General features: G+C 45.4%; 1 protein-coding gene across 2 annotated transcripts; it reads left to right on the top strand.

Moving 5' to 3' along the window:
* Window positions 1-544: 544 nt before the first annotated feature.
* LOC114445353 (histone-lysine N-methyltransferase ASH1L-like) lies at window positions 545-25,375 on the top strand. Of its 2 annotated transcripts, none has more exons than XM_028420337.1 (27): window positions 545-701; window positions 1,524-1,636; window positions 4,203-4,999; window positions 5,689-10,069; window positions 11,630-12,299; window positions 12,431-12,604; window positions 12,707-12,801; window positions 12,927-13,000; window positions 13,126-13,171; window positions 14,932-15,040; window positions 15,128-15,334; window positions 15,430-15,576; window positions 17,161-17,269; window positions 17,391-17,540; window positions 17,837-17,904; window positions 18,039-18,205; window positions 18,347-18,499; window positions 18,617-18,671; window positions 19,018-19,150; window positions 20,451-20,720; window positions 21,021-21,107; window positions 21,194-21,284; window positions 21,691-21,829; window positions 21,924-22,096; window positions 22,195-22,361; window positions 22,702-23,200; window positions 23,560-25,375. In XM_028420337.1, exons 3-27 carry the CDS (start codon window positions 4,403-4,405, stop codon window positions 23,649-23,651), a joined length of 8,853 nt encoding a protein of 2,950 aa, XP_028276138.1. In that variant the 5' UTR covers window positions 545-701; window positions 1,524-1,636; window positions 4,203-4,402; the 3' UTR covers window positions 23,652-25,375. The 2 variants fall into 2 exon arrangements, with proteins under 2 accessions (XP_028276138.1, XP_028276146.1); XM_028420345.1 differs by having other exon boundaries at window positions 22,702-23,173.
* Window positions 25,376-26,341: the final 966 nt, after the last annotated feature.

The raw sequence follows: 26,341 nt of genomic DNA on the forward strand, positions 1-26,341 counted from the left end.
CGGTGCCATGTGCGTAATTGCGCACCACTCTGGCTCTCTTTGGAGACATTCTGCCGTTTTATGTTTAAAAAAAAAGTAGCTAACCCTGTTAGATTAGGATCCATATTGCACCCAGTTTGTTGATAGGTAATTACATGAATCCTAAATGATGAAATCGTTGCTGCTGTGTGCGCAAACGCGCGCATCTTTCCCTATCTTGTAAGACGCGCGTATATGGAGCTAAATTATTGGTATGGCTATGAGCGACTCAGCGGTCGCTGGATATTGGGAAGGAAATGTCTTTTACGCTATTCTACGCCCTTGCATACCAGCAAACACACCCTCAGCCAGCCTAAAACACCACAGCAACCGAAAATAGCAAAATAATGAAACACAGACATTTTTGTCAATGACCAAGGAACCGCAGAAACAGCGTACAACCGACATTTGCACTCTCCTCTCCTCTCGTCTCCTTTCCTTTCCTCACCTCTCCTCCTCCTCCTCCTCCCCTCCGCCCTCCTCTGCCCGTCCTCCCTCCCTCCCTCCCTCCTCTGTGGGACTGAGAATGCCCGTGTTGTACTGACACAGTAGCGATACGGGCTGAGCAGACATGGAGGCCCGATTAACGAGAGAGGCCCGTGCTGACACATCCAGGCCCAGCTAACGGTGTGTCGGAGTGGATTTCGGAGCATCTCGGGGAGATATTACGGATACCACTTGCTGTAAGGAAACAGGATTTTTAGCACCGAGGACGAAGAAATAGCGGGGGGAGATCCATTTCGGGTCTCTGTTGATTCAACGCAGCCGCCATTTTGTTGACAGTGTTTTTTTAATAACCTACACGGCGCTGCATCTGTTATTTCACACCTCTGGAAAATATATCGGAAAAATTACGCATGTGTTTTTTTGCCCGTTTTCATGGAGCATTTGTCTTTAAATCGGCGACGGAGGATTTTTCCGCTTTAGCTCACTTGCTAGTGCATCGTTAGCCGTCGTAGCTGAGATGTAGTAACACGAGTGCCTACGAGAGTGTGACGGAGATGCAAGATTATGTACATCACTTGTACCCTGGCTGTGTCACAATCAGTCGTTTCGTATAAATTGTGTGAAAGCTGTAGGCTTTTTTTGCGACTTATCTTTTAGCTGCATGCTATTTAAGTTAAAGCTTTGCAAGGTGGAAATAGCCCTAAAAACAGGCGGCTGATAGATGGCTAGTTAGCTCCTGGCTGTCTTATTATTGGACGTGTGGTAGCTGCTAGCTTGTTACCAAAATATAAAACAAACCTTTTATAATGCATGGGTTATATTGAGAAGTCATATTACGTTACCGCTCTTGCCTGTTGCCACCCTACATGTTATGGAAATGCATGTGTTTTTAGATGGAGGATGCTTTTACATGATCAGGGCAACTTTGTGTTTTGGAGCTACAGTCATATTTTGTGTGTGTGTGTGTGCAGGTGATCAGAATCTGTGTGCACTGATTTATAAACAGATTTTTTTTGAGTTTTGCACCAAGCTGATCATTTTTTTCCTGCTTATTGCAGCTGTTGGGAGATACAAAATAATAATAAATAAAAATGTGGCCACCACGTTGATACACACGAAGGAAGGACACAGAGCCAAATAATGTGAACACCGTTTCTGGACAATTTCAGAGGTGAGTGATGATTCTATATTTTGGAATGTGATTGATCATCAGCATGTGTTATGTTGTGAACATTTAAGGGAGATTGCTTCGTGGAGTTTATTCCCTTAGGGGGTGTGCAGTGTTGACTATACAGGAAACTGCAAATATTAGACCTACTCTGGTCAGCCACGTTTTTTTTTTTTTTTGCATAACACGCGGTTAAGTGAGATGAATTTAAAAAAATACAGAAATGTGGAAGCGGATTGAATTTCCCTGCAGGATGAGGAGGAGGAAGAGGAGGTCTGCCCTGACTGACACCTGTCATTGTAGCTTCTCCTCCTCTTTTTTAAATAAAGCCTTCAAACCCTGTAGGCACTTCTTTTGTCTTTTGATGGCACCCTGTGCTTGGATTATACAGCACTTCCGCTGTCAGATGATACAAAGCTGTGGTAGTAGTGAAGGAATTTGGCTGCTTTCCCCACCACCACCACCACCACCACGCAGAAGCATGGCTCTGCTCTCTGCTAACACCGGTGGAGTTATTTAAAAAAAAAGAGAGAGAGCCCTGAAAATGACAGGGAGCTCTCGAGGCAGACGCCAGCCCTCATGTGAATGATGGGGGTGGTGGTGGTGGTGGTGGAGGTGGGTGGGGGTTGGATACTATTGCTATGGCCAAAGGGAAATCAGCAGTTATGAACAACGTGTGCAAAAGTGAGGAAGGAGGGAGGGAGGGAGGAAAGAAATGGGAGGGGGCGCGGGAAGTTGTTTACTACGTTCCTCCCTGCTTCTGCCATTTCTTTAGTTGTAGCCTGATATTGATTATTGATTCCATGTTATCTGTACTATTTATTTGTTTTTTTTAGACTCCTTGTTTGCATTTTGTGTACTGATTTAGTTATTTCTGTAAATTTTGAACCCAAAAAAAGTGTGACTAATATCAAAAGCAAAAGTGTTGTTATTATTCTGACTTACTCTATGACTGTGCAAATGAAGTGTCTGTGCTGCTGCGTAAATACAAAAGTACCTTTGTGCTAAATATGTAAATGATTCGACATAAGTGTTATTAATCACAAATCAGAAAGCATTTAGTTTCTTATCAGATGATAAACAGAAGAGCAACTGCCAGTAAATGACCTGAAGTAGCTCGTTAGAAGTGAGAGGAATGTTTTTTTTAAGGTACTACTGTGGCTTATTCTGCTGGCAGGCAACAGAAGCAGCTTGCATCACTGTGAGTGTTTAGTATAAAAGAATAGGGCGAACATTTGTCACTGTGTGTGTGTGTAAGAAGAAGGACATGGGGAACAGAGTTGGTTTGGGTGGGTGATGGGTGAAATGTGTTTTCGATTAAAGTAAGAACACTGTGACTTTAGTTTGTGTGCTGTTTCTTTCCAAGTTTGCGAAAGAGAAGATGGAAAACAGGGGAAGAACACAGAGATTGATGGAGTGTTAAAGAAAGGAGGGAGGTGTGATTTGAGTGTGGTATGTGTAGCGAGGGGGAGTCTGCAGTTTTGAGGCAAAATGGAGTGAGTAATTGAAGTAAACACAGAATGGAGGGCGTGGGGGAAACTACAGGCGGGACTCCAAAAACTGCTGCGTTTACTGTGCGGTTCAACTGAAAAAATTGCTACTACTGTTTTCCAGAGTCATAATCCAAAACAAACAATGGTGGCGGACTATGTGTGGGGCAGATTACTTTTTTTCTCTCTCGCTCTCTGGCTTTGACGCTTTACTGATGTGACGACTTGTATGACTTTCCTGTGGCTCCATTAAGTAGCTCCTTTTAGTGCTCTCCACTAATGTAGGGCGCAGTGAAACCGCCGGCATGTTGACGCTCGATCACTCACGTTCAGTTGCTGCTGGTGAAGGCTGGGAAAAGGCGGCCTGGATCCTCTGTCTCGTCCCAGAGGACCTAATGTGCTGAGGTCACAGTTCTGAATTGCCTCCAAATGACTTCACCCGGAGAAAGCACCTGCTTGGGGGCGAATCCGCATTAAATCACTCAGTGGCCATGGGGAGCTGTAGACAACTTCATTGAATTGGGCTGCCTCTAAGGAGCACAATTAAGAAGCGTGCTGCTGCAGTGCTAACACAGGGTATGAGCAGTTTGCCACTATCACAGTCACCCGTTTTCACTGCAGCTAATGAGGGAGGGTACTTAAGGGATTGCTCATTTGGCACCTTATTCTGTACCACTTGGATGGATTTGCAGTGCTCTGGGATTAACTATTGACTCTGGACAATGTGGGTTTTGTAAAATGCAGGTGGGCAATTCAGAGTCCTTATGCCTAAGGTTAGATTTCTCAGGTAGAGGGAGCCTTGGTGGCGTAAATAGGTCACAGATTGTTATAGTCCGTGATGACGAGCACACCATAAAAAGTCACCCAGGCAGGATGAAGGACGGTCTCCAACTAAATAGATGATAAAATTTGTTGCCCTCTGTCTGCTTTCCACTATCATTCACTGTGAGACATGTTATATGTTTTCCAGTTGTAGGGCAATGCTTAAAAGTGTCAATGTTTGGTTGATGCTCTGTGCTGCAGTGACTAATGGGATTTTTTTTTTGCCTTTTCCTTTTTTATTTCTGCCATACCTACAGCTGAAGGACGGAGAAAGAGGGCTGGACCACAGAGGGAGAGAAGCCGCCTCAAAACAAGGAGAGCTTCACCCTCACCGTTATCCCTCCTCCCCCCTTTTCCCCCTTTACCCCTATCCCATCCCCAGACAAAAAACTTTACCTGGTATCCACCACATTCACCCCCCACACCCCAATAAACTTGCACTTACCCTTAAGTTCTGATGGATCAGAAGATTCAGGGGAGAACTGCAACTCCACCCCCCCTTCTCTCTAGTGCATCCACAGGGGAGAAGGAGGGAGGGGGTGGAAAAAAGGAAGAGGAGGAGGAAAAGAAGAGGGACAGAGAGAAGGAGGGAGCTACTGCTGTTGCTTCTGGCACAGGAGGCGCAGGTGCAAGTGGGCCAGGAGGAGCCAGTGGCGACCAGTCCCATTTCTCCATCAGAGAGAGCAGTCTGTCTGAGGGCAACGTCAAACTTAAGATTGGCCTTCAAGCAAAGCGCATGAAGAAGCCCCCTAAGATCTTGGAGAATTATGTTTGTCGACCAGCCTTCAGGGCCACTGTGAGGCACACAGGGCGAGGAGGAGGCGGTGCTCGTGGAAACCGTGCAGGGGCTACAGGTGATGGACCAGGCATTCAGAACCAGAGTCCTTCACATGGCAGGGAAAAGGAGAGGGAAAAGAGTCCCAGTGTAAACAGACCACCAGTCCCATCAGCCCCTTCTGCTAAAGCTCCAACACCACCTCCTCCTGCTCCTCCTCCCACCAGCGCTTCCACCATGTCACCCTCCCAAGTGAATGGGAGTGCACCAGCGAAAAGGGTAAGAGTATTATCAGTTTGTTTTTTTATTTTGATTCCACCATGTATTCCCAGCTAGGATTTATTTTCACATATTTGTGTTTATGTCTCCCATATCTTTATCTTTAAACTTAAAATCAGCCATGCATCATTAGGAATGCAGTGTTGCACAACACAGCTACCAAAGTAATTACCGTGTTATTGCAGAGATAAAAAGCAGGGCATAAATTGTTCTTTAGTTTTCTTTGTGTTGTCTGTTGGCCTGCCTCTATTCATCATGCACCGCCCCCTTCAGTCTCCCTCTGTCTGTGTCGTCTGTCCTCTGTCTCTGCCTGGCCATGCCCTCTCCACCCCCATCCGTGCATGACCTCTCTCTCTAGCTTCTCCCTCACTGTCCCCAGTCTGACCCTAATAAGCGTTATTGAGTGTAGCTACCTCCCGCGGGCATGTCAGGGAAGCAGCATTGTAGCATTGCTCTGCAAATCTTAGCAACGAAATTAAAGATTAAAAAAAATGTTTGTTTGTGTGTAACACTTTTAGTACCGATGTGTATGAGTTTGCATTATGTACTAGTGTAATAATAACAGATTATTTTAATACATTACTGTCCAGAGGTTAGCACATTATTTTGAAAATGGAATTACAATTAGAATACTTACTCATCAGTTTCAGTTTGTTGACTCATTAATAATTTTACGTGTTTTTTTGCAGGGTCCACCAAAGATGGAGTGCAAGTCTGATTCAAAGTCAGACGCAAAAGCAGCCAACATCACATCTGAGAGACCCCTTAACCTTCACCGCCCTCCACCAGACAGCAAAACACATTCCTCTGGGAAGAAAACACCGACTCCACAACCCAACCCCCGGACATCTTCGCCCTCTCCACCACTATCTGCATCAAAAGAACCCAACTTTGAGGGTGTTAAGCCTCAATACTCATACAGCACAGACAGCCAGAGAGACAAGGAGAAAGGCGGACAAAGCTGGGGAGCACCTACAGTCACAGAGAAATTAGCTCAACTTATAGCGACCTGCCCACCGTCAAAGACTCCTAAGCCACCCAAACCTGCAAAGGCAGATCCCACTCCTCCTCTCCCCAGCTCAGGCTTTATGGCTCCCACAGCCAAGCAGCGAGACAGGGCTATGGCAAATAGGAACACATATTCAAGAATTGTTCACCTGTCCCCGCCACCTCCTGTGTCCAGACCACCCGGTCGGCCGTATGGTTCTAGAAACAAGGATATGTTAGAAAATTTACCCACTCTGACACCACTGAGGAAAGACGACTCGGATGGAGCTGGAAAAGCTTGTAGCAACAGCAGCAACAACAGTAGTCGCAGCAACAGCCCAGCATTCACCTTTGGCAATAACCGCCTACCAGCCGCATCAAAGGACAGCAACGACAACAGCAACAGTAGCATTTCTAAGCCACAGTCACGTCCTGTGCACAGCCAGCCCCACCCCGCATCTTCTCCATCTTGTCCTATTTCATCCTCTTCCTCCACCTCAGCAGAACAGAGGACGGTGAGTGCAGTGAGTCACTTGGGCTCTCCTGTTCCCTCACAAGGACACCATGCACGAGAGTCCCCCGCCCTGGCACAGGAAAGCTGTACAAGCAAAGGGGAACAGGATGGGGACAGCCCCAGAGACTTAACCAAGTGCTCTCCTTCAACAGGAACAGGAAAGCCAGATGGGAAAGACAAGGGGGCAGGTAATCTGTCACTACGAGCTGAGAGGGGAAAAAGCAGTAGCCCATGTAAGCGCAGTCCCAACAGGGATAATGGCCGGCCTGGTCGGACCAGCAGTCCCCCTGAGTCTCTCGGACAAAGGACACCCTCTCCACCAGAACCAGATGACGAAGAAGGCCCACAAACACCCCTCAGAGATTATTCTCCTGATTCATCCATAGACTCTCCTGCAGAGCAGGAAAGCAAACCCCTGAAAAAACGCAGGGGAAGGAAACCTCGCTGGACCCGCATTATGAACAAGGCACAGAGTCAAAGAGCAGGCCAGGACAGTGCTTTCAATGAGAACAAAACCATCATGCCTTTATCTTCATGCTTAGAAATGCCATTGCCACCGGTCAAAAGACCTGTAGGAAGGCCTCCCAACCCAAATAAGGTCAAACCAAATCCTATGACACAAAGTTCAGTGTCACAGCTCTTCCCACCCCAGCCTAAGAAAAGGGGAAGGCCAAAGTCCAAAATGCCAAGGCTTGATGCCTTAGCCGGGGGAAACCCTCCTAATAAGCTGGTCCCATCCAAGGTGTTTTCATCTTTGCTGAAGTCCAAAGAAGAGCAAGACCCACCTGTTCTTCACCCAGAGGTGGACCTGAATCCCCCTAAACCTATGCCGAGAAAACGTGGACGACCCAAGCGCCTTCCTCCTACTTTACCCCAGGAGGGTCAGCCTCCCACATTGGCTCCAGAAGCAGGAGATATGGGAGACAAACGGTTCCGCAACAAAGGAAATGGGCAGCTTATTATGAAAACTATTATTGGTAAGATCAATAAGATGAAGAGTGTGAAGAGGAAGCGTATTCTCAGTCAAATTCTGTTGGGTCCCAGACAAGAAGACCCTCCTAAAGCCACCACCAGTGGGACTGTCGGTTGTGTGGAAGCTGCAACCCAGTCATTGTCCTCCTTGGCTGCTTCTTTTGGGGGGAAACTAGGGTCGCAAATTAATGTCAGTAAGAAGGGCACAATATACATGGGCAAAAGGAGAGGCCGTAAACCAAAAACAACTAATGTTACAGCTATGTCATCACCAGAAACCTTTCTATCTCCGAACACCACCTCCCCTTTTCATCACCACCAATTACAGTCCCAGCAACAGCACCAGCTCTCCTCATCAGAGGTCTTTCCCTCCCCTTCTCTCTCACAGTCTAGTGGAGGCCACAGTCCCATCAGTGATGCCAGCTTTGTGGAGCCAGGCTCAGTGCACTTTGCAGGTCACTCTCACTATTCTACCTTACATCATGGCCACAGCACATTTTCCTTCCCTCCTCCAACCTTTTCAGCTCCTAATCCTCGGAACCCTGTGCTGGGGTCGTCATCTCTGGCCGCATCAGCTTCCCAGAAAAAGTCATCTTGCCGTGGATACCATCACCACCATCATCATCACAGGCAGCACTACCATTATCATAAGCTTTCCCCTCCCAGGCCACTCCATCCCACCTCCCCTGCTCCCCTCAGTGAGCTAAAAGAAGCCACTCCGTCACCAGTAAGTGAGTCACACAGTGAGGAGACAGTGCCTAGTGACAGTGGTATCGGGACAGACAATAACAGCACTTCTGACCGTGGCGAGAAAGCTGGAGGGGCAGGTGGCCTGGGAGGAATTGGGATGCCACCGGGGATGGGCAGTGGATTATTGATGCCAGGGGTTATTGGTTCAGCTCTGGGTCCAGGGATGGGCCTTAATTCCAGAGGCAGGCGTCGACATTCCACTGTGCTTATAGAACATCCCTCACCCTCTCCATCACCCCATGGAGCAAGGTCATCACCTGATCCCCGGAGACCTCACCCTGCAGCTCCAGCCTCCTCTTTACTAGGACACAAGGAGAAACATAAGCACAAGTGTAAACGCCGTAGCCATGGATGCCCTGGATATGAAAAGCTAAAGCGACAGAAGAGGAAACGCAAGAAGAAGTACTTGCAGCTGCGTTCGCGGAGGCTTGACCCAGACTTTCTTGCTGAGCTGGATGAGATTGTTGTGAGACTTAGTGAAATACGAATAGCTCACCGTTCTACAGGGCATCGGCTTGGCAGTGGAATAGGCATTGCAGCAGGATCAAGTAGAGTGCCAGGGGTAGGGAGCAGGGCCAGTGGTGGTCTAGGAGGCACAGGTGGCCCTCCTCCACATCATTACGTTCACAGGGATCTCCTGCCCACAATCTTCAGGGTTAACTTTGGCAGCTACTACTCCCACCCTGCATACTCCTGCGACCCGTTGCACTATGTTCGTAAACCAGACATGAAGAAGAAACGGGGACGACCTCCCAAACTGAGAGAGTCCATGTCTGAGGTCCCGTTTGTGCCTGGGCTTGGATTCCCTCTGTCGAGTGGAGGCTTCTACCACCCCTCCTACAGTGTCCCTTACTCATCTGGGCCCCTGGGGTTGGGTTATTACAGAGGCTATCCTCCAGCTGGTGCTCTGTATCCTCACCCACACCACCAGTCACCCCACACAGCCGCATCCCATCACTCTCACCATTCGCCCTCTTTCCCTCCTCCTCCGCCTACATCTTACATGCATCATCACCACCCCTCTCATCTCCTGCTGAACCCCTCAAAGTTTCACAAGAAGAAACATAAGCTGCTTAGACAGGAGTATCTGGGGGGAGGAAGGTCTCCTGTCCTGTACCCACCAATGTCCTCTGAGCTTTCCTTCAACTGGCACCACAAGCACAAACACAGACACAAACACAGAGAGCGTTGTGCTGAGGAGGACAGGGATGAAACGGCAAGAGGCGGCTCAGGGAGCCGGGCCAGTGCAGGGATGTCTGAGGGTGGACCATCAGGTAAAGGAGAGCGAGTTGGCAGTTTAGGAATGGCAGAGTCTTTACAGAGATGCCGTTTTGGACGCGAAGCCTCCAGTTCCAGTGCCAGCAAGCAGGCTGCTGTTACCTCTGCCAACTCCCCTTCCTCATCCTCCTCATCATCTGCTGATAGGTACAAGCAAAAAGAGAGCTCCATGTCCTGTTTAGGACCTTCCCGGCTCACACTTGGTAGCAGCTCAAAAGGCCACCACGCAGTGGAGTCCTGGTTCAGGTTGGGCAGCTCTGATGCAGACTACTCAAAACTTTCACGGAGTCAAGTGGCATCTGGCCAGGGATCCTTTTCAGATGGTCGAGCAGAAGACCCAGCAGGCTGCTCAGACAGTGAGGATGATGAGCCTCTCTCTCCTACAGAGGATGTACAAACTCACGATTCTCCAAACCATACAAATCTCTTTGCCTCTGCTCTCACTCGCACTTCACTAAAGGGGGGCAGAAGCAGAAAGTCAGAGGTTGTTACAGACAGCTCCAGCTTTGCCCACATGGACCGGTCGATGAGGAAAGACCGCTCAACGTCAGCAGAGAGGAGAGACTTGGGTAAGTTTGATTTGGTTAAGTAAAAGGATCTGTATGAATGAGCAGCAATAAACTGATATGCATGTCACAACAGCGTAGGCATAATTAATTTAAAAGAAAACATTGGACACTTTTGTTCTCTGGCATTTCATTGACTGCATTTAATCCCTTATCAATCATGCTGCTTTGTAAGCTTGAGTAGCTTTGATGAGCACAGAAAATCTTTCGACCCAAATTAATGTGACATTGTAAAAGGTTGCTTTGAGTCAATTGTGCACCAAATTCATTTTCCAAAAATAGTCCTGTTGCAGTTGTATTATGATGTCTGAATATGATTGGCTGATATCTGATGAGCTTTATGGCTTGGCACTGCTGTGGTGAAACTGGCACAGTGTGTAATTAATTAGATCCATCGTATTTGGGCTGTAGCCCTTTCAAATATTGCCATATGGCACAGCAAGTGGGGTGTCATTTTTTTTTCTTGATCTCTTCACAGTGAAGATTTTGTTGATAGATTGTGTAGCGGTTAGCACTGAAACCCTCCATACCTCAGTTGTGGTTAGAACAGACGGCACAGTAAATTTACCATTTCTTTCTCTGTGCACTCTCGGCTGTCCCCCATCTGAGAAAATAAAACACAAGAGTGGAATGAGCCACATTTTTTTAGTGAGTTGAGTCCCCTTGAAAGTCTCGGTGACATCCCCTATGCATTCGCTGTTTGACATTTGGTAGCTCTTAGTAGTGGTTACAGGCTTGGCAAAAAAAGCATGCACAATTACTGAAATTGGCTCCTCTGTGTGTGTCTGGATGGCCACAGTTGATGCAGCATTTCTGCCAGGGCTCATCTTACTAAAGGGGTGGAGTATTTTGTTAACACACTATATTTAGAAGAGTGTTTTCTCAAAAGGCCACAATGTGAGGCCTAGTGCTATCCATCAGTGCACCTAGGCTGAGCTAATGTTGCTGATATGAGACACAAGTCTGCTTCAACAGTGTGGCTCTGACTTGTGTGTGAGCAGCAGTAGGATTGTTGTTTGTATGTGAGTAAATTGGGGTGTTTAAAGGTCCCTGTTGAAGCAGAATGTTGCTCTTCAAACTATGCCAGGGTAATCCTGGATTAGAGCTCAGGACTTGAGGGGTCAAACAATGGTCATAGACCTGGCAATGTGAAGGTAGACAGAGGACAGGAGTGGGGACTGGGCTGGCATGCAAGACACGGAGGGAGTGACAGAAAATGACAGACAATTGTGATGTGAAAGGTCACATCAAAAATGTGAAGTAGTTCAACAGAACAGGTGTGAATAGGTACATTTGTGCCAATATACTAGACACTGATTAGCTATGCTGCGTTAAATGACCATACAATTTCGTTCTTCTCGTACCTAGTCATGTATAAAATGCTTAAATAAAGGAAGAAGGGGTTTCTATTGATTGACAAGAAAGGCTGAGGAAAAGAGAGCAGAAGGTGATATAAATGGTCAGAATTCTAAAGCATGCATAAATAAATCATCCTTCCTTAGAATGTTTGCCATGTCCTGTGATGCTTCTTGAATGCAGCATTAAGTTAAGTTTATTTTCCAGGGTCATCAGGTATCCAGACTAGAGGGGTGGCCCTCTCAACATCAGAAGGGCCTGAAGGATCCATGCATCACCGACAGCAGCACCATCACCAGTCTTCTTTGTTTCACTCCCATGGCTCTGCTTCTTCGTCCTGCCTCTCTTCCCCTCAAGACTGTTGCCTGGATGCCTCCATGTCCCACCACTCCCATCGGGCACAGCCATCCAAACACAGCCTGCACCACGTCAACAAAATCCTGCGTGCCAAGAAGCTGCAGAGGCAGGCTCGTACGGGAAACAATGTGGTGAAAAAGAGGGGCCCAGGACGTCCCAGGAAACATCCCTTACCTTCCCCACCACCGTCCCCACCCCCTGTGGTGGACCTGAATCCGGCCCGGCACAGAGACAGAGGGGCAGAACGGCTAGCAGGGGGAAGAGGGCGGGAGGGTGACACTGTAACAGATGCAATTGAGTCAGTAGTCCAGGGACAACGTAGAAAAGGCCAGAAGAGGAAGCACTGGGAGAGAGATGGGGATGAGGAGGAGGATGACGAAGTTGAAGAGGAGAGAGAGGCAGAAGAGACAGAGGAGCTGTTGCCCGACAGAGAGGAGAACCTCAGCAATGCGGTGGCAAGGCCCAGAACGGGGACAGGAAGGAGTTGGCTTACCCAAAACGAGCTCCAGCACTTTCATGGGTAAGCAAACTTTCACTACAACCTTTACCTCTTGGATGGGACTACTAATGTTAGGCATCAGTGCTGGCATGTCTAGGAACATTTATTAAGTCCAGTTGTCACTAGAAACCAAGTCATGCTTCTAATTTTAGCTCAATGGAAAGCAAGCCAGATGGCCACTGCTCCCCAGAGCGCTCAGGCACCGTCTCTAGGGAACAAGCTCCACCCATACCCATACCCAACCAACGAGAGAAGAGAGCAGCCAGGCCTCCAAAGAAAAAGTTCCAGAAAGCGGGGCTCTACTCTGATGTATACAAGAGTGAAGAGTGAGTACCAAAAAAAAAATCTCATTTCAGATGCAACACACCACACATACAGTTTTCCTGCACTGCATGTGAGCTGCCCTCACATTTCCCTTGTTTCTGTAGCCCCCGTAGTCAACTTCTGCAGCTAAAGAAAGAGAAGCTGGAGTACATACCTGGGGAACATGAATATGGACTGTTTCCTGCTCCAATACATGTTGGTGAGTTAAACTGGATTAGCTGTTATTTTATTATGAAACTTCTCTTTTTTCATTTTTATGGTATGTGCTTGAAGTTACCTCCTTCTCACATTTTATTTGGTTTTCTCCCTGCTTTGTTTATTCAGGGAAGTACCTGAGACAGAAGCGCATTGATTTCCAGTTGCCTTACGACATCTTATGGTTGTGGAAACACGATCAGGTAATTAATCAGATGTAGTTTTAGGGGTTTCTGATGCTCAAAGTAAATCTGGCGGTACAGTGTAGATTCATTTATTTGTTTTTGAAAGCGCTACATTATTTTTTCTAACGCTTTTTGTTTTTCAGCTTTACAAGAGACCAGATGTCCCTCTCTATAAAAAGCTCAGATCAAGTAAGTAGTTTCTTACCTGAATGCAATGTGTGACACATTTTTTTACATTACTTTCGAAACGGGAACATACACTCAACAAAAATATAAACGCAACACTTTTGTTTTTGCTCCCATGTTTCATGAGATGGACTTGAAGATCTAAACTTCATTCCAGATACACAATATTACCATTCCTCTCAAACATTGTTCACAAATCTGTCTAAATGTGTGATAGTGAGCACTTCTGCTTTGCTGAGATAATCCATCCCACCTCACAGGTGTGCCACATCAAGATGCTGATCTGACATCATGATTAGTGCACAGGTGTACCTCAAACTGCCCACAATAAAAGGCCACCCTGAAATGTGCAGTTTTGTCTCACAGCAAAATGCCACAGATGCCACAAGCATTGAGGGAGCGTGCAATTGGCATGCTGACAGCAGGAATGTCAACCAGATCTGTTGCTCGTGCATTGAATGTTCATTTCTCCACCATAAGCCGTCTCCAAAGGCGTTTCAGAGAATATGGCAGTACATCCAACCGGCCTCACAACCGCAGACCACGAGTAACCACACCAGCCCAGGACCTCCACATCCAGCAGGTTCACCTCCGAGATCGTCTGAGACCAGCCACTCAGACAGCTGCTGAAACAATTGGTTTGCATAACCAAACAATTTCTGCACAAACTGTCAGAAACCGTCTCAGGGAAGCTCAACTGCATGCTCGTCGTCCTCATCGGGGTCTTGACCTGACTCCAGATCGTCGCCGTAACAGACTTGAGTGGGCAAATGCTCACATTCGATGGCGTCTAGCACGTTGGAGAGGTGTTCTCTTCACGGATGAATCTCGGTTTACATTGTTCAGGGCAGATGGCAGACAGCGTGTGTGGCGTCGTGTGGGTGAGCGCTTTGCTGATGTCAATGTTGTGGATCGAGTGGCCCATGGTGGTGGTGGGGTCATGGTATGGGCAGGCATCTGTTATGGACGAAGAACACAGGTGCATTTTATTGATGGCATTTTGAATGCACAGAGATACCGTGATGAGATCCTGAGGCCCATTGTTGTGCCATACATCCATGAACATCACCTCATGTTTCAGCAAGATAATGCACGGCCCCATGTTGCAAGGATCTGTACACAATTCTTGGAAGCTGAAAATGTCCCAGTTCTTGCATGGCCAGCATACTCACCGGACATGTCACCCATTGAACATGTTTGGGATGTGCTTGACCGGCGTATACGACAGCGTGCACCAGTTCCCACTAATATCCAGCAACTTCGCACAGCCATTGAAGAGGAGTGGACCAACATTCCACAGGCCACAATAGACAATCTGATAAACTCTATGCGAAGAAGATGTGTTGCACTGCATGAGTCAAATGGTGGTCACACCAGATACTGACTGGTTCTGAGTCCCCAGACCGCCAATAAAGCAGAAACAAAATGCACATTTCAGGGTGGCCTTTTATTGTGGGCAGTTTAAGGTACACCTGTGCACTAATCATGATGTCAGATCAGCATCTTGATGTGGCACACCTGTGAGGTGGGATGGATTATCTCAGCAAAGCAGAAGTGCTCACTATCACACATTTAGACAGATTTGTGAACAATGTTTGAGAGGAATGGTAATATTGTGTATCTGGAATGAAGTTTAGATCTTCAAGTCCATCTCATGAAACATGGGAGCAAAAACACAAGTGTTGCATTTATATTTTTGTTGAGTGTATGTGAGTGTGTCAGTAACTGGAAATACAAAATGGTAATCCCTGTTTATGTTACAGATGTCTATGTAGATGTGAAGCCTCTGTCTGGTTATGAAACAACAACATGCAACTGCAGAGCTCCCGAAGGCTCCAGTGAACACGGCTGCTTGGATGATTGTTTAAATAGGTAATTTTTATTATTACTGATCGGATTCAGTCCTGTGTTTGTTCAGGATTATTATTCTTATACCTCATTCTAAATTTTTTCGCACAGGATGAGCTTTGCCGAGTGCTCTCCCAGCACCTGTCCGTGTGCAGATAGATGTGACAACCAGCACATTCAGAGACACGAGTGGGTTCAGTGTCTGGAGCGATTTCGCACTGAAGGCAAAGGTTGGGGCATCCGCACCAAGGAGTCTCTCCGCTCTGGACAGTTTATCATCGAGTACCTGGGAGAAGTTGTTAGTGAGCAGGAGTTCAGGTGAGGCCTACTAATTTCTCTTCATCAGTTTAGGATGATGTTTGTGTTGAAGACAAATGAAAACCTTCTTCTGCTTCACATCTACTATGTTTTAGGAGCCGTATGATGGAGCAGTACTTCTCCCACAGTGGCCACTACTGTCTAAACCTGGATAGCGGCATGGTGATCGACAGCTACCGAATGGGCAATGAGGCACGCTTCATAAACCACAGCTGCGAACCCAACTGTGAGATGCAGAAGTGGTGGGTGTCATAGCCGCTTTAAATCAGTCAGTTCCCTGCTAATGCCTTTGTGCGGTGCTTTTGGGTTCCTACCAAAACCCAGATTTGACTAAGCCTCTTCAGGACTGGGCAGTTGACCTGGCACATTTGTTGACTACTGCTCTCATTCTATGTAGCTGTGTCAGTATAGTTAGAACAGTTGGATGTTGTTAGGTCGATTTAGTCAGAGAGGAAATGAAGGCATGTGAGAGCAGACTGATTGGAAAGGGTCCCAGCTTGATAGTTTAGTATGTTGTTTTCAAAATGCTTTCATCGCGTAAGGTTAATGAACTGGAAAATAGACCATCCTATTACCTAAATAGCTTAACTTAATTGCGATCGGTTTGTGCCTGATGATTCGGGTGAGCTGAGTAATTTCCCCTGCTGTAAGAGACTAACTGACAGTAGTAAAATAACCAGAATGCATAAATAAACACAAAACCAACCAGCCACCTACTACAGCCGTTTTATTCTAAACTACTTGCCAATGTTTTCAGAGACTATTAACCCATCAGTATCTGGATGCAAATGAATATCATAGAGACTTTTGGGATGTTTTTGATGTAGTTTGCCTATGACATGAATAAGTAAATTGTTGTCCTAGTTTGTATATCTTACATGATAGCTCTAATAGGGACACATGTAGCAGGTGCACTTCACTGTAAATGAGACGCTCTACCTTGAAACCTCAACCTGATTAATGTGGTTGTGTGGTGGTAATCTGATCTGATCGCCTCACTCCTTCTCTGCCAGTGTTCAGAGACCTAAATGGCTTAAAGTCTTTGCACACTGCCAAAGCAATTCACTTGTTTCCTGAGGGTTTGTTCTCACAGACATGGTTAAAGCCACAGCAATCGGAGACCTGGCTGAGCAAGTCTTCTCTGTGCCTGACCTTAGGCGAAATTTACTTGCTTTAGCCGTTACAATAATTTGTGCAAGACTCACAGAGGATTCATTCGTGGGCAGCTAATGACCTCAGAGAGTTGACGATCGCACTGTAGCCTCTGCCCTCTAACATAGACCAGCTCATAATCTAGGGCACTGGTCTGTGCGTGTAATGTAGAGTGGCTGCAAAAAAAAAAAAACGACTCCACAAGGATGGAGGATTTTCAGCACAAAGCCTGACGAGTCATCCATCTTGTCACAGAAGAGAGATTACATGCAGCCGGGCCTTAGATACAGCTGTAGTGCCTGAAGACAATGCGCTGAACCAGCTTTTTGCCCCTATAGAAGGAATAAATTATCAAGTAGCTGGCAAACAGAACGGTGTGCTTTATTCTTAGAAGAAGAGCATGGATGGCTTCATTTGGAGAGGGGGCAAGAAGGGGATTACAACATGTTGAGCATTTGTCACACCGATTATTATCTCGTATTTGTTCAGCCAGTATTTTATTTTTGGCAATTGACACAGAATAGCCTGACTTAAGGAACTTAGTCTATACATGCATTAGTTATGACATCATGTTGTGCTTATACTTTCCTCTAATTTTGTTCTGGCTTAAAACATTTCGCTGTAATCTGATGGAGAACATTTTCTCCTCTCACTCACTCACTTTTGTTGTGCAGGTCAGTGAATGGGGTGTACAGAATCGGCCTGTTCGCTCTCAAGGACATCAGCCACGGCACTGAGCTCACCTATGACTACAACTTCCATTCCTTCAACACAGAAGAGCAGGTGAGGCACCAGCAACCAGTTTGACCTTTTCCTGGAAAAAACACATTTTTTAGAGAGATCCATATACTCCCATACTTCCCATACTCATATCTTTTTTTTTGTTTTGGACATTTGTCTACAGCAAGCGTGTAAGTGTGGCTCAGAGAGCTGCCGGGGTATCATTGGAGGGAAGAGCCAGCGTATTAATGGCTTGCCTGGGAAATCAGGAGGGACCCGGCGGCTGGGTCGACTCAAGGAGAAGAGGAAGTCCAAACACCAGCTCAAGAAACGAGTGAGTGACAAATGTTGTTTTGGTGTTAAGTACCTGGTCAGTTAAAGATGCACCAAAGTCTGACTGTGTTAAATATCAGGTGCTGTATCGACTGTATGTAGGCCACAAATGTTTTGTGTCTCAGGGGTACTCTTAGTGGGCCACAGGATTTCTAAATTAAAAAAAAGAACCTTACCTTAAAGGGTAAAAGTTTGAATTATGACCTAAAAGTTGAATTGCACTATGAATCTAACCATTTGTTAAATGTAAGTCTTTTCCAATAAGATCTGCTTTAATAAAACTTTAATGATCTTCAGGAGGAAGAGTCAAGTGACAGCAACAAGTTTTACCCACATCTCATGAAGCCCATGTCCAACAGAGAAAGGTAAATGCACACAGGAAACCAAACTCTGAAGTGTGTTTGATAGATAAGATCGTGATTCCTGTAAACCCTTAAAGTCCTTAAAGGGTTTGAGTTTAATGTTTGCACACACATTTGTTTTCTCTCTCCGACATCAGAAACTTTGTGCTGAAGCACCGAGTGTTCCTCCTGAGGAACTGGGAGAAGATGAGGGAGAAACAGGAGCTGCTCAAGAGAGAAGGCGAGAGGGAAAGGGATGCCAGCAGCCTCTCCATATACACTCGCTGGGGTGGAGTCATCCGTGACGACGGCAACATCAAGTCAGGTGAGTGCGCATACATAAAGGTTGGAAGGATGTAATCCAGATAGACAGGTACTTTATTAATCACGAGGGAAATTCAAGTAATTAAAAAAAGTAATAACATCTGAAATAACACCTAATTAGTAGCTCCTGCCCTGTTTCCAGATGTGTTCCTGACGCAGTTCTCAGCTCTGCAGACGTCGCGGTCGGTACGCACACGAAGACTTGCCGCTGCTGAGGAAAACACAGAAGTCACACGCACTGCTCGCCTCGCTCACATCTTCAAGGAGATTTGCGACATGATCACCAGCTACAAGGGTTAGTAAAAACACACAATACCATATAAAGCCTGTAAGACACACCTGTCAGTCACTTTATGCTGCTGTCTAATGCACCTTTTCACTGAAGGAAAGTTAATGTTATGTTTGATTTCAGACTCAGCTGGTCAGACACTTGCTGCTCCGCTGGTGAACCTCCCGTCTAGGAAGAGGTAAGCGTGCCAACCCGCACTGGTTCATTTATAATGTGTGACAGTTTCCTAGACAGCAGTTGTTATCTTGTCTGTCAGTGTACAGAGCCCACATAGTGTAACAGTTTTATCTTTTAGCTCACATTTGAGCCGTGACGGCCCATGTGTTGCGTCTTGTCCTCTATTTATAGTAATCACTTGGAGTCAGACAATAACAGCCCATGATGTTTACTTTGCTGTTGTAAGCAGGGATTTGCTGCTCTTGTAAACTCTTGGATGTACAATGATAATGCTGCAATCAGATATAATGAGTTTTTACATTTATTTTATTTTATTTTGAGACGCTAATCCTGTTGTTTGCCATCAGAAACAGCCAGTACTATGAGAAGGTGTCTGACCCTCTGGACCTGAGCACTATAGAGAAGCAGATCCTCACCGGCCATTACAAGACTGTTGAAGCCTTCGACACAGACATGCTCAAAGTGTTTCGCAATGCTGAGGTAAGCAGGTGAAACACAGAACTACTGTGTACAAACAGAAGAAATAGGTTAGTTGTGTCCATTTAGCATTGTGTGTTCCTGTTCAATGCTATTTGAAAGTGTTATTTATACATAGAAGAGAAGGATATAGAGATTTATATAGAGGCCTACTTTAATGATTAATTTCCATTCACATGAATGTTGTTTAGCTGTTAAAGAATTGGTAGCTGGATGCTTTGAAAAAAGGGTGGCGAGCTGACAGATGCTCAGGAAAAATTCTGTGTCCTGGCATTCATGTGGATATTAGTGTGTTACCACTTCATGATATAAGGCAGGTGGTTTTAATGATGTGAATGGTGGATGTACAGAGTGCTTGTGTCTTAATATTGGTGGCCTGCAGGTAACTTTTGTGAATGAAGTTGTCAAGCTGTAAGAAAGCAGCACAGGCATGTGTTTTGCAGCTGGAGCAGTTGTACTGGAACCAAATTTAGTTCCTGGTCCCTGTGGTCATACAGCAGGCTTGTATTCTGCTTTGTCCCAGGAGAAACGTACACGAGTGTCGGTGCTGGAGGATGGAATCGCTGCCAAGACGGTCGATTAATTTGAACCAACATCAGTCAAATGAAGCATCTAATATTTGAAAATATTAAAATGCAAATTGAAGCTTAATCAGCGTTGTACATCTCCCGGTTCTTTTATGTCAACAGTCATTACAAACTGATAGTGATTACATGAAGCTGCTGCAGCATCCAGTCTTCATCATTTAATGACACTGATAAGAAGAACACTTGTGAGTGTCCCTCGAGCATGATGCAGGATACTTGGAGCTCAGTTAATATCAGAAAGCCTCGTTTAAGCCGTTAATGTGCAGCTTCAACACATCTTTCCATCCACTCAGGCATTGCTTTTCATTCTTATCACACCAACACCTCCCGAATGGTCTTCACGACTGCTGATCCTCTGCGCACACAGTGCAAGCCCCTTTGATTTACATCTGTATGGCTTAGCAGTTAAACAAGTGGCACTTGAAAGCTCTCAGAGTATCTTACTCTTCCAGGCAGAGAAGTTTGAAGAGGATGTGTGAGTTCACCCTTTTGATTCAGAGCAAACTGAAAAAAAAGTGAGAGAGGAATTGCATTATTGTTAAATTGAGAGCGGTGGGGTGGCCAAATGGTCAAATGTGCCCTCTTCTGCCTGATGTGTGATTTATATCATGACTTTGTGAGGGCTGCTTGTCCTTGTGGTGTGCATCAGAACACAAGTTATTGCCCGTAAATGTTTTCATTTTCTCTTTTTACAACTTGTCTTGTTTTCCCACCAGAAATATTACGGGAGGAAGTCATCGGTCGGCAGGGACGTGTGTCGGCTGCGGAAAGCGTACTACAGCGCTCGTCATGAAGCTGCAGTCCAGATTGATGAAATTGTGGGCGAGACCGCCAGTGAGGCGGACAGCTCGGATTCACTGGAACGCGACCATGGTCACCACCACGGAGGAGGGCCGGGGTCCCACGACAAGGACGACGACGTCATCCGTTGCATCTGTGGAATGTACAAGGACGAAGGCCTGATGATCCAGTGTGAAAAGTGCATGGTAACTCAGCCTTTGCTTTGAAATAAATGCATCTTCCATTCTTCTGACTGGCTGATGTGTTACACCTGTTTTAGTGAGTGCATTTCTCCTGAGACTTCACCAGCACTTCGTCAAGGAGAATCTCCAAGGACAGTGTGCAGTCAGAGCTTTGTGTGTATTATCTGTTATTTTTAGATGGAGGCAAACAAGGAGGATAACAAATGCTGATGGAGTTGAAGAAAAGAAACAAAGTTGTGAATCACCAGAGCGGGAGATTCATACAGTGGATTGCCAACAGTTGTTTGTGTGTTGTGGTTATAGGTGTGGCAGCACTTTGACTGTATGCGGCTGGAGACTGAGGTGGAGCACTACCTGTGTGAGCAGTGCGACCCTCGGCCTGTCGACAGGGTGCGTTTATCTATAAACAGTCCTGAAAACTTTACCAGTCTCTGTCACCACCACATTTCTAATCTCAATTATGTGTGTTACTACAGGAAGTTCCCATGCTACCCCAGCCTAGCTACGCCCAGGCTGGTTCCATCTACTACATCTGCCTCCTTAGAGATGACCTGCTGCTACACCAAGGTATGGGCAACCTGACATGACTGTTAATATCCACTAGAGATGTAGGTCAGAGAGGCCTGAAAGTCAGCTGTACTCGTATGATAACAACCCCAGAGCCCCAGATCATTCAGATCCAAAGACCTATATTCAGCACCTCTGGAGAGGTCTCGGAATGCTTGTGATAATGATTCCTATCCCTCAACATGTAGCTAGTCTATTTACAATTGTAAATAAGTCAAGTCAAGTCAAGTCAAGTCAGCTTTATTGTCAACTCTGCTATATGTGCTGGACATACAGAGAATCGAAATTGCGTTACTCTTCACTCCGCAACATATAACATGTAACTAAAAACTAAAGATAAATATAAAGTGTAAAAAAACGTACCTACAATGTGACCGGTTGGTATGTGTGTGTGTGTTGTGTCTAGGTGACTGTGTTTACCTGATGAGAGACAGCCGACGCACGCCTGAGGGCCAGCCGGTCAGGCAGTCGTACCGTCTCCTGTCTCACATCAACCGAGACAAACTCGACATCTTCCGAATCGAGAAACTATGGAAGAATGAAAAGTACGTTTAGTATGTAGATCATGTATAAATGTAGCATTTTGAGGTGATTGTGAGTTTAATCGGATGTCTTTGTGTATCCTCTTAAACTCTAAAGGGGTGAGCGGTTTGCCTTCGGCCATCACTACTTCCGTCCTCACGAGACCCATCATTCACCATCGCGCCGTTTCTACCAGAACGAGTTATTCCGCATGCCGCTTTATGAGATCATCCCCCTTGAGGCAGTGGTGGGAACCTGCTGTGTCCTCGATCTCTACACCTACTGCAAGGGTAAAAAAAAATGCCATGTTTACATTCGCTCTTTGAAAATTGTATTGCGATTTAATTACATCAGTTGTTGGCTAATCAAAAGTTCCTTCTTCCTACAGGACGGCCAAAGGGCGTGAAGGAGCAGGACGTGTACATCTGTGATTACCGCTTGGACAAGTCGGCCCACCTGTTCTACAAAATCCACCGGAACCGCTACCCGGTCTGCACCAAGCCATATGCCTTCAACCACTTCCCCAAGCGGCTCACGCCCAAACGAGACTTCTCGGTGAGAGTGTTGAGGTTTTTGACAGGGATCTGTTACTGATTTATAAACACAGAAAGATATTTTAGGAGTGGAGGTTATATTACAGACGAGGACATATTTTCCTTCAGCACTTAATCCTGTTCACAGAGTTTATGCAGCCAGTAGCAGTATCGCAGGTGGAGGAAACCACACTCACTCATTGTTACCTGCAGGCTACCACATTTAAGCTTTTTAACTGTGTCACCAGCGTCACAATCTTAGCGTACGCAAGGCTTTGATATAGGCAGTAATAATCTGAATCCTGAGCTCTGTAGCCATCCAAGCACTATTTCACCTAGATCTTTATTTTTCTATCTTCCAGCCTCATTATGTTCCTGACAACTACAAGAGGAACGGGGGTCGATCAGCCTGGAAAAGCGAACGACCCAAAGAAGCTGGCGAGGAAGACGGCTCTTCCTGCGACCGGGGTGACGACTTCCCACCTGAGGCGGAAGACGGGAGAGGAGCAGAGGATGACACAGACATGGCTCCAGACGATCCAGACCTCCTTTCAGCTAAGCCCAGAAGAGCAGAACAGGAAAGAGCAGGAGGCGGGGATGACGAGGAGGAGGAGGAGGAGGAGGAGGAGGAGGAGGAAGAGCAAAGGCGTGGGGTTGAGGAACACAAGGAGCTGGAGGAACGTTCCGCAGAGAGGATTGGGGAGATGCTTGAACTACCATCTTCTTCTGCCTCATCGCCGCTTCACCACCCAGCACTGGGCAGAAGGGAGGCTCAGAGGGATCGACTCAACAAGATTCTGCTGGATCTGCTGCACAGAACACCCAGCAAGAACGGTGAGGGACCGGGAACAAAGCAGGGGGGTAGGTCAACAGACGAATGAGGAAACTCCATTGTCAACCAGTTTTTGAATGTTAATTTTATTTCTGAGACTTAAACACCAAAACTTTAATACACAGTAGTCATCACAGACAACACTTAGTAGTGTTGGTGCAGCTTATAGAGACTACTGCCAGCTGTTGTCCACTGCTTCACAATAGTCTTTCCAATGGCGCCACCTGGCTGTGAATTCATGCTTAACTCAGCTGCATGGGGTGTTGAATGAGAGAGAAAAGGATCGGAAAGACAGTTTGTGGACAAGAATACCTACCTTGTGCTGCTTCTTTGAAATACCCTGAGTGTCCAAGCTTCTTATTCCGTCTCTGTCTCTCTGTTTCTACAGCCATAGATGTCACTTATCTCCTTGAGGAAGGTGCAGGGCGACGGCTACGGCGTCGGACGCTCGGATTTGGTGACTTTGTAGGCAGAAAATAACGTTTTCTGCGTGCCTGTCAAGCACACTGCCTTTCAATATCGTCAGCAGGGGCTAAAAAGAAATGGAGAGACAGCAAGAAGGGAAAATTTAAGCATTGTTGGTTATCCAACTATTAAGGACCACAATGCATCCCTGGGGGCCTCTTCCAGTTTACCTTCTCCAAGACTGTCCTCTCAGCTGTGAGAAGGTGGAGGTTGGTTTGGAGGTGCTGACTCCATGGCAATTTCAGCCTTTCCAGAGTTCTCAAGGAGCACGAAAAGGAGAGCTGACCCAGACTTCTTGCTTATTTAAAGTAGTATCATGCAAAAGCTTTTTTATCGAACATAGCAGAAATAACCCATGCACTTAAATGCATTGAACATTACGAACATGGGTAGATGAATTCCACTAGAAAGCATCAAAAATGAACAAGTGGTACAGAATAGGGAGGGGGATGGCTTATTGTTTCAGGATGTGAATGCTGGAGAAGTGCTCCCCCTAGTGGGACCTAGCTGCAATGAATAGAAATGCAACAGATGAGAGAAGATCTGCGCCGGGACCGTTTTTAGGGAGGGGAAAATGGCATAGGGGAGATGTTAAAGTTGAGCGGTGTGCTCAGATGCTGCTCTTGAGAAAGAGAGGTTGGTGAACTGCACTTTTGGTACCACGGATTTTGTGAAGCTCTGTGTAATGTATCTATAATGAAAACACACTAACACTCTCACAGTATTGGATGATGCAGTCTGAGAAGAAAAAAAAAAAAGAAAGAAGCGAGTTAAATTCTATTATCTTTTTCCTGTTATACTGTAGTAACTCTTAGGAACAGAAGAGGCCTGTGGTGTGTTTGTTTTTTCGAGTAAAAAGGAGGGGCAGATGGAGTGTGCGCTTTTGTCAGTCCAAGTGTCTTGTTTTTATTTTGTCGTGAGGCAGTCAGCTTAGCCCCTCTTTTTTGGAAGTAACATGATTCACCAGCTTAAATAAATCAGGCGGGGGGATGTCGGGGGGTGGGGAGGAGGGAAAGAAATGGGGAGGGGAGGGGACACCGGCTTCAACTGTAACGCCTTACACAGCCGTGCTCTCCGACTGCCTTGCGTGTGAGTGTGTGCGTGCATACACACACTTAATTGTGTGTTTGTGCTCTGCCAGATTTCATGAAAATACACCTTTTTAACAAAAAAAATGAAAAAAAAAATCAAGGGCTCGATGGCAATTAACAGTTTTAAGAAAACTATGAAAAACAATACTTAACATGAAATGTATCGTGATGGTCATATTTTCTTATATTCTGTGAGACGGGTGGGACGGTGTATACTGTATATTTGGGAGGGGCGGGAGGGGACATGAAATCTTTTTTTTTTTTGTCTTCTGACTTTGTTCCTGGTTGCCATGGAGAATGTTTTAAAAAGAAATTGTGATATTTGATGAGATTTCTTTTTTGTTTCCCCCCCCAAATGCCTCTGCTAAAAAGGGACAGGCTGCAATGTCCCCGTTAAACTGACAGAAGATAAGTGATGAGAATGAGACACTGAGGGACAGAGAGAGGGGAACGGGAAGCTGTACAGTGCCAAGTTATGTAAATATACACACTTTACATTGAGGAGTGTCTCCAAAAGCAATATCTTGGAAAAGGATTTTCTTTATTATTGTACTGTACAGGACTCAGCCCTAAATGTATTATGACTATTATAATAATATTATAATTTCTTCCGTTTGTATTACTATAATAAAGACACTTAAGCTCGGAGGAAAATGATTTTTTTAATGTCACCGTAACTGTCCTGACGACATAAAAACTTAAGCTGAGTTTTTGTTGCCTATAAATGAAATTCATCTATGTACTGCATGAGCAAGAAGAATGTCAAACGGACACAGAAGGCATTGGGACATGACAGTGACTCGGCAACGACACCTTTTTGTCACTGAATATTGTTAATAATATTACTTTTTAAGGAGAAATGTACTCCTTGTTTTTTGCTGCAAAGTGTTGAACACTAAAAAAACAAACCAACATAAAAATGTTAATGATATTTTTAAATGGTGACAGAAACAAAAGTTAAAGCTGTCAGCCCGATATCATGTTGTTATATTTTTTTTGTTTATTTGTTTTTGTTTTTGTTTTGTTTTTTCAAATAGGAAATGGTTCTGTTTTGTGATAGCAGTCATTGTATGATGCTTGTACTTGTATTTGTGTGTTTTTTGTGTGATTCGTTTAGTTATTTTTAGACAATCACAAAATAAGATGCAAGCATTGTAAATGGCAGACTGGCGAACATTTTGTGATGTGTACAGTTTGTCAAAAAAAAAAAACTTCTTCCACTCATTAAAAGTTTGTAATTATGATTCTTAAGTCATGAAAATGCTGTTGGTTTTTACTTTTTGTTTTATATTTGTTTTTGTTTTGTTTGTTTTTTAATAAAAAGCACTACATTATTGTGAATATACCTCATGGTGTTGTGATTTCATCAAATGTAAACGGTTAAAGTCTTTTGTGCACCATAAAACAAATCAAATAACATTTATCATTTAATTAAAGGGTTAATATTTTTTAAAATGTACTAGAACAACCACAAAAAGCATGTTACACCTGATATTAAAAAAATGGGATATTCTATTAAGTCAAATCTATTTTAATCTGTTCAAAATATATATTTTGAAAAATACAAGTTGTTTGTATCATCCAACAGCTTCCCATTATTCACCCATCTTCGAG

This window comes from Parambassis ranga, chromosome 2 (assembly GCF_900634625.1).
Source record: "Parambassis ranga chromosome 2, fParRan2.1, whole genome shotgun sequence".
In the NCBI taxonomy this organism is placed as follows: Eukaryota; Metazoa; Chordata; class Actinopteri; family Ambassidae; genus Parambassis; species Parambassis ranga.

Excerpts from the sequence above, each read along its gene's own strand:
- LOC114445353 (XM_028420337.1), top strand. The coding sequence starts at position 4,403 with ATGGATCAGAAGATTCAGGGGAGAACTGCAACTCCACCCCCCCTTCTC. Across the intron at positions 15,577-17,160 it reads AACTGTGAGATGCAGAAGTG|GTCAGTGAATGGGGTGTACA; the intron begins GTGGGTGTCATA and ends TTTGTTGTGCAG. Across the intron at positions 18,672-19,017 it reads AACCTCCCGTCTAGGAAGAG|AAACAGCCAGTACTATGAGA; the intron begins GTAAGCGTGCCA and ends GTTTGCCATCAG.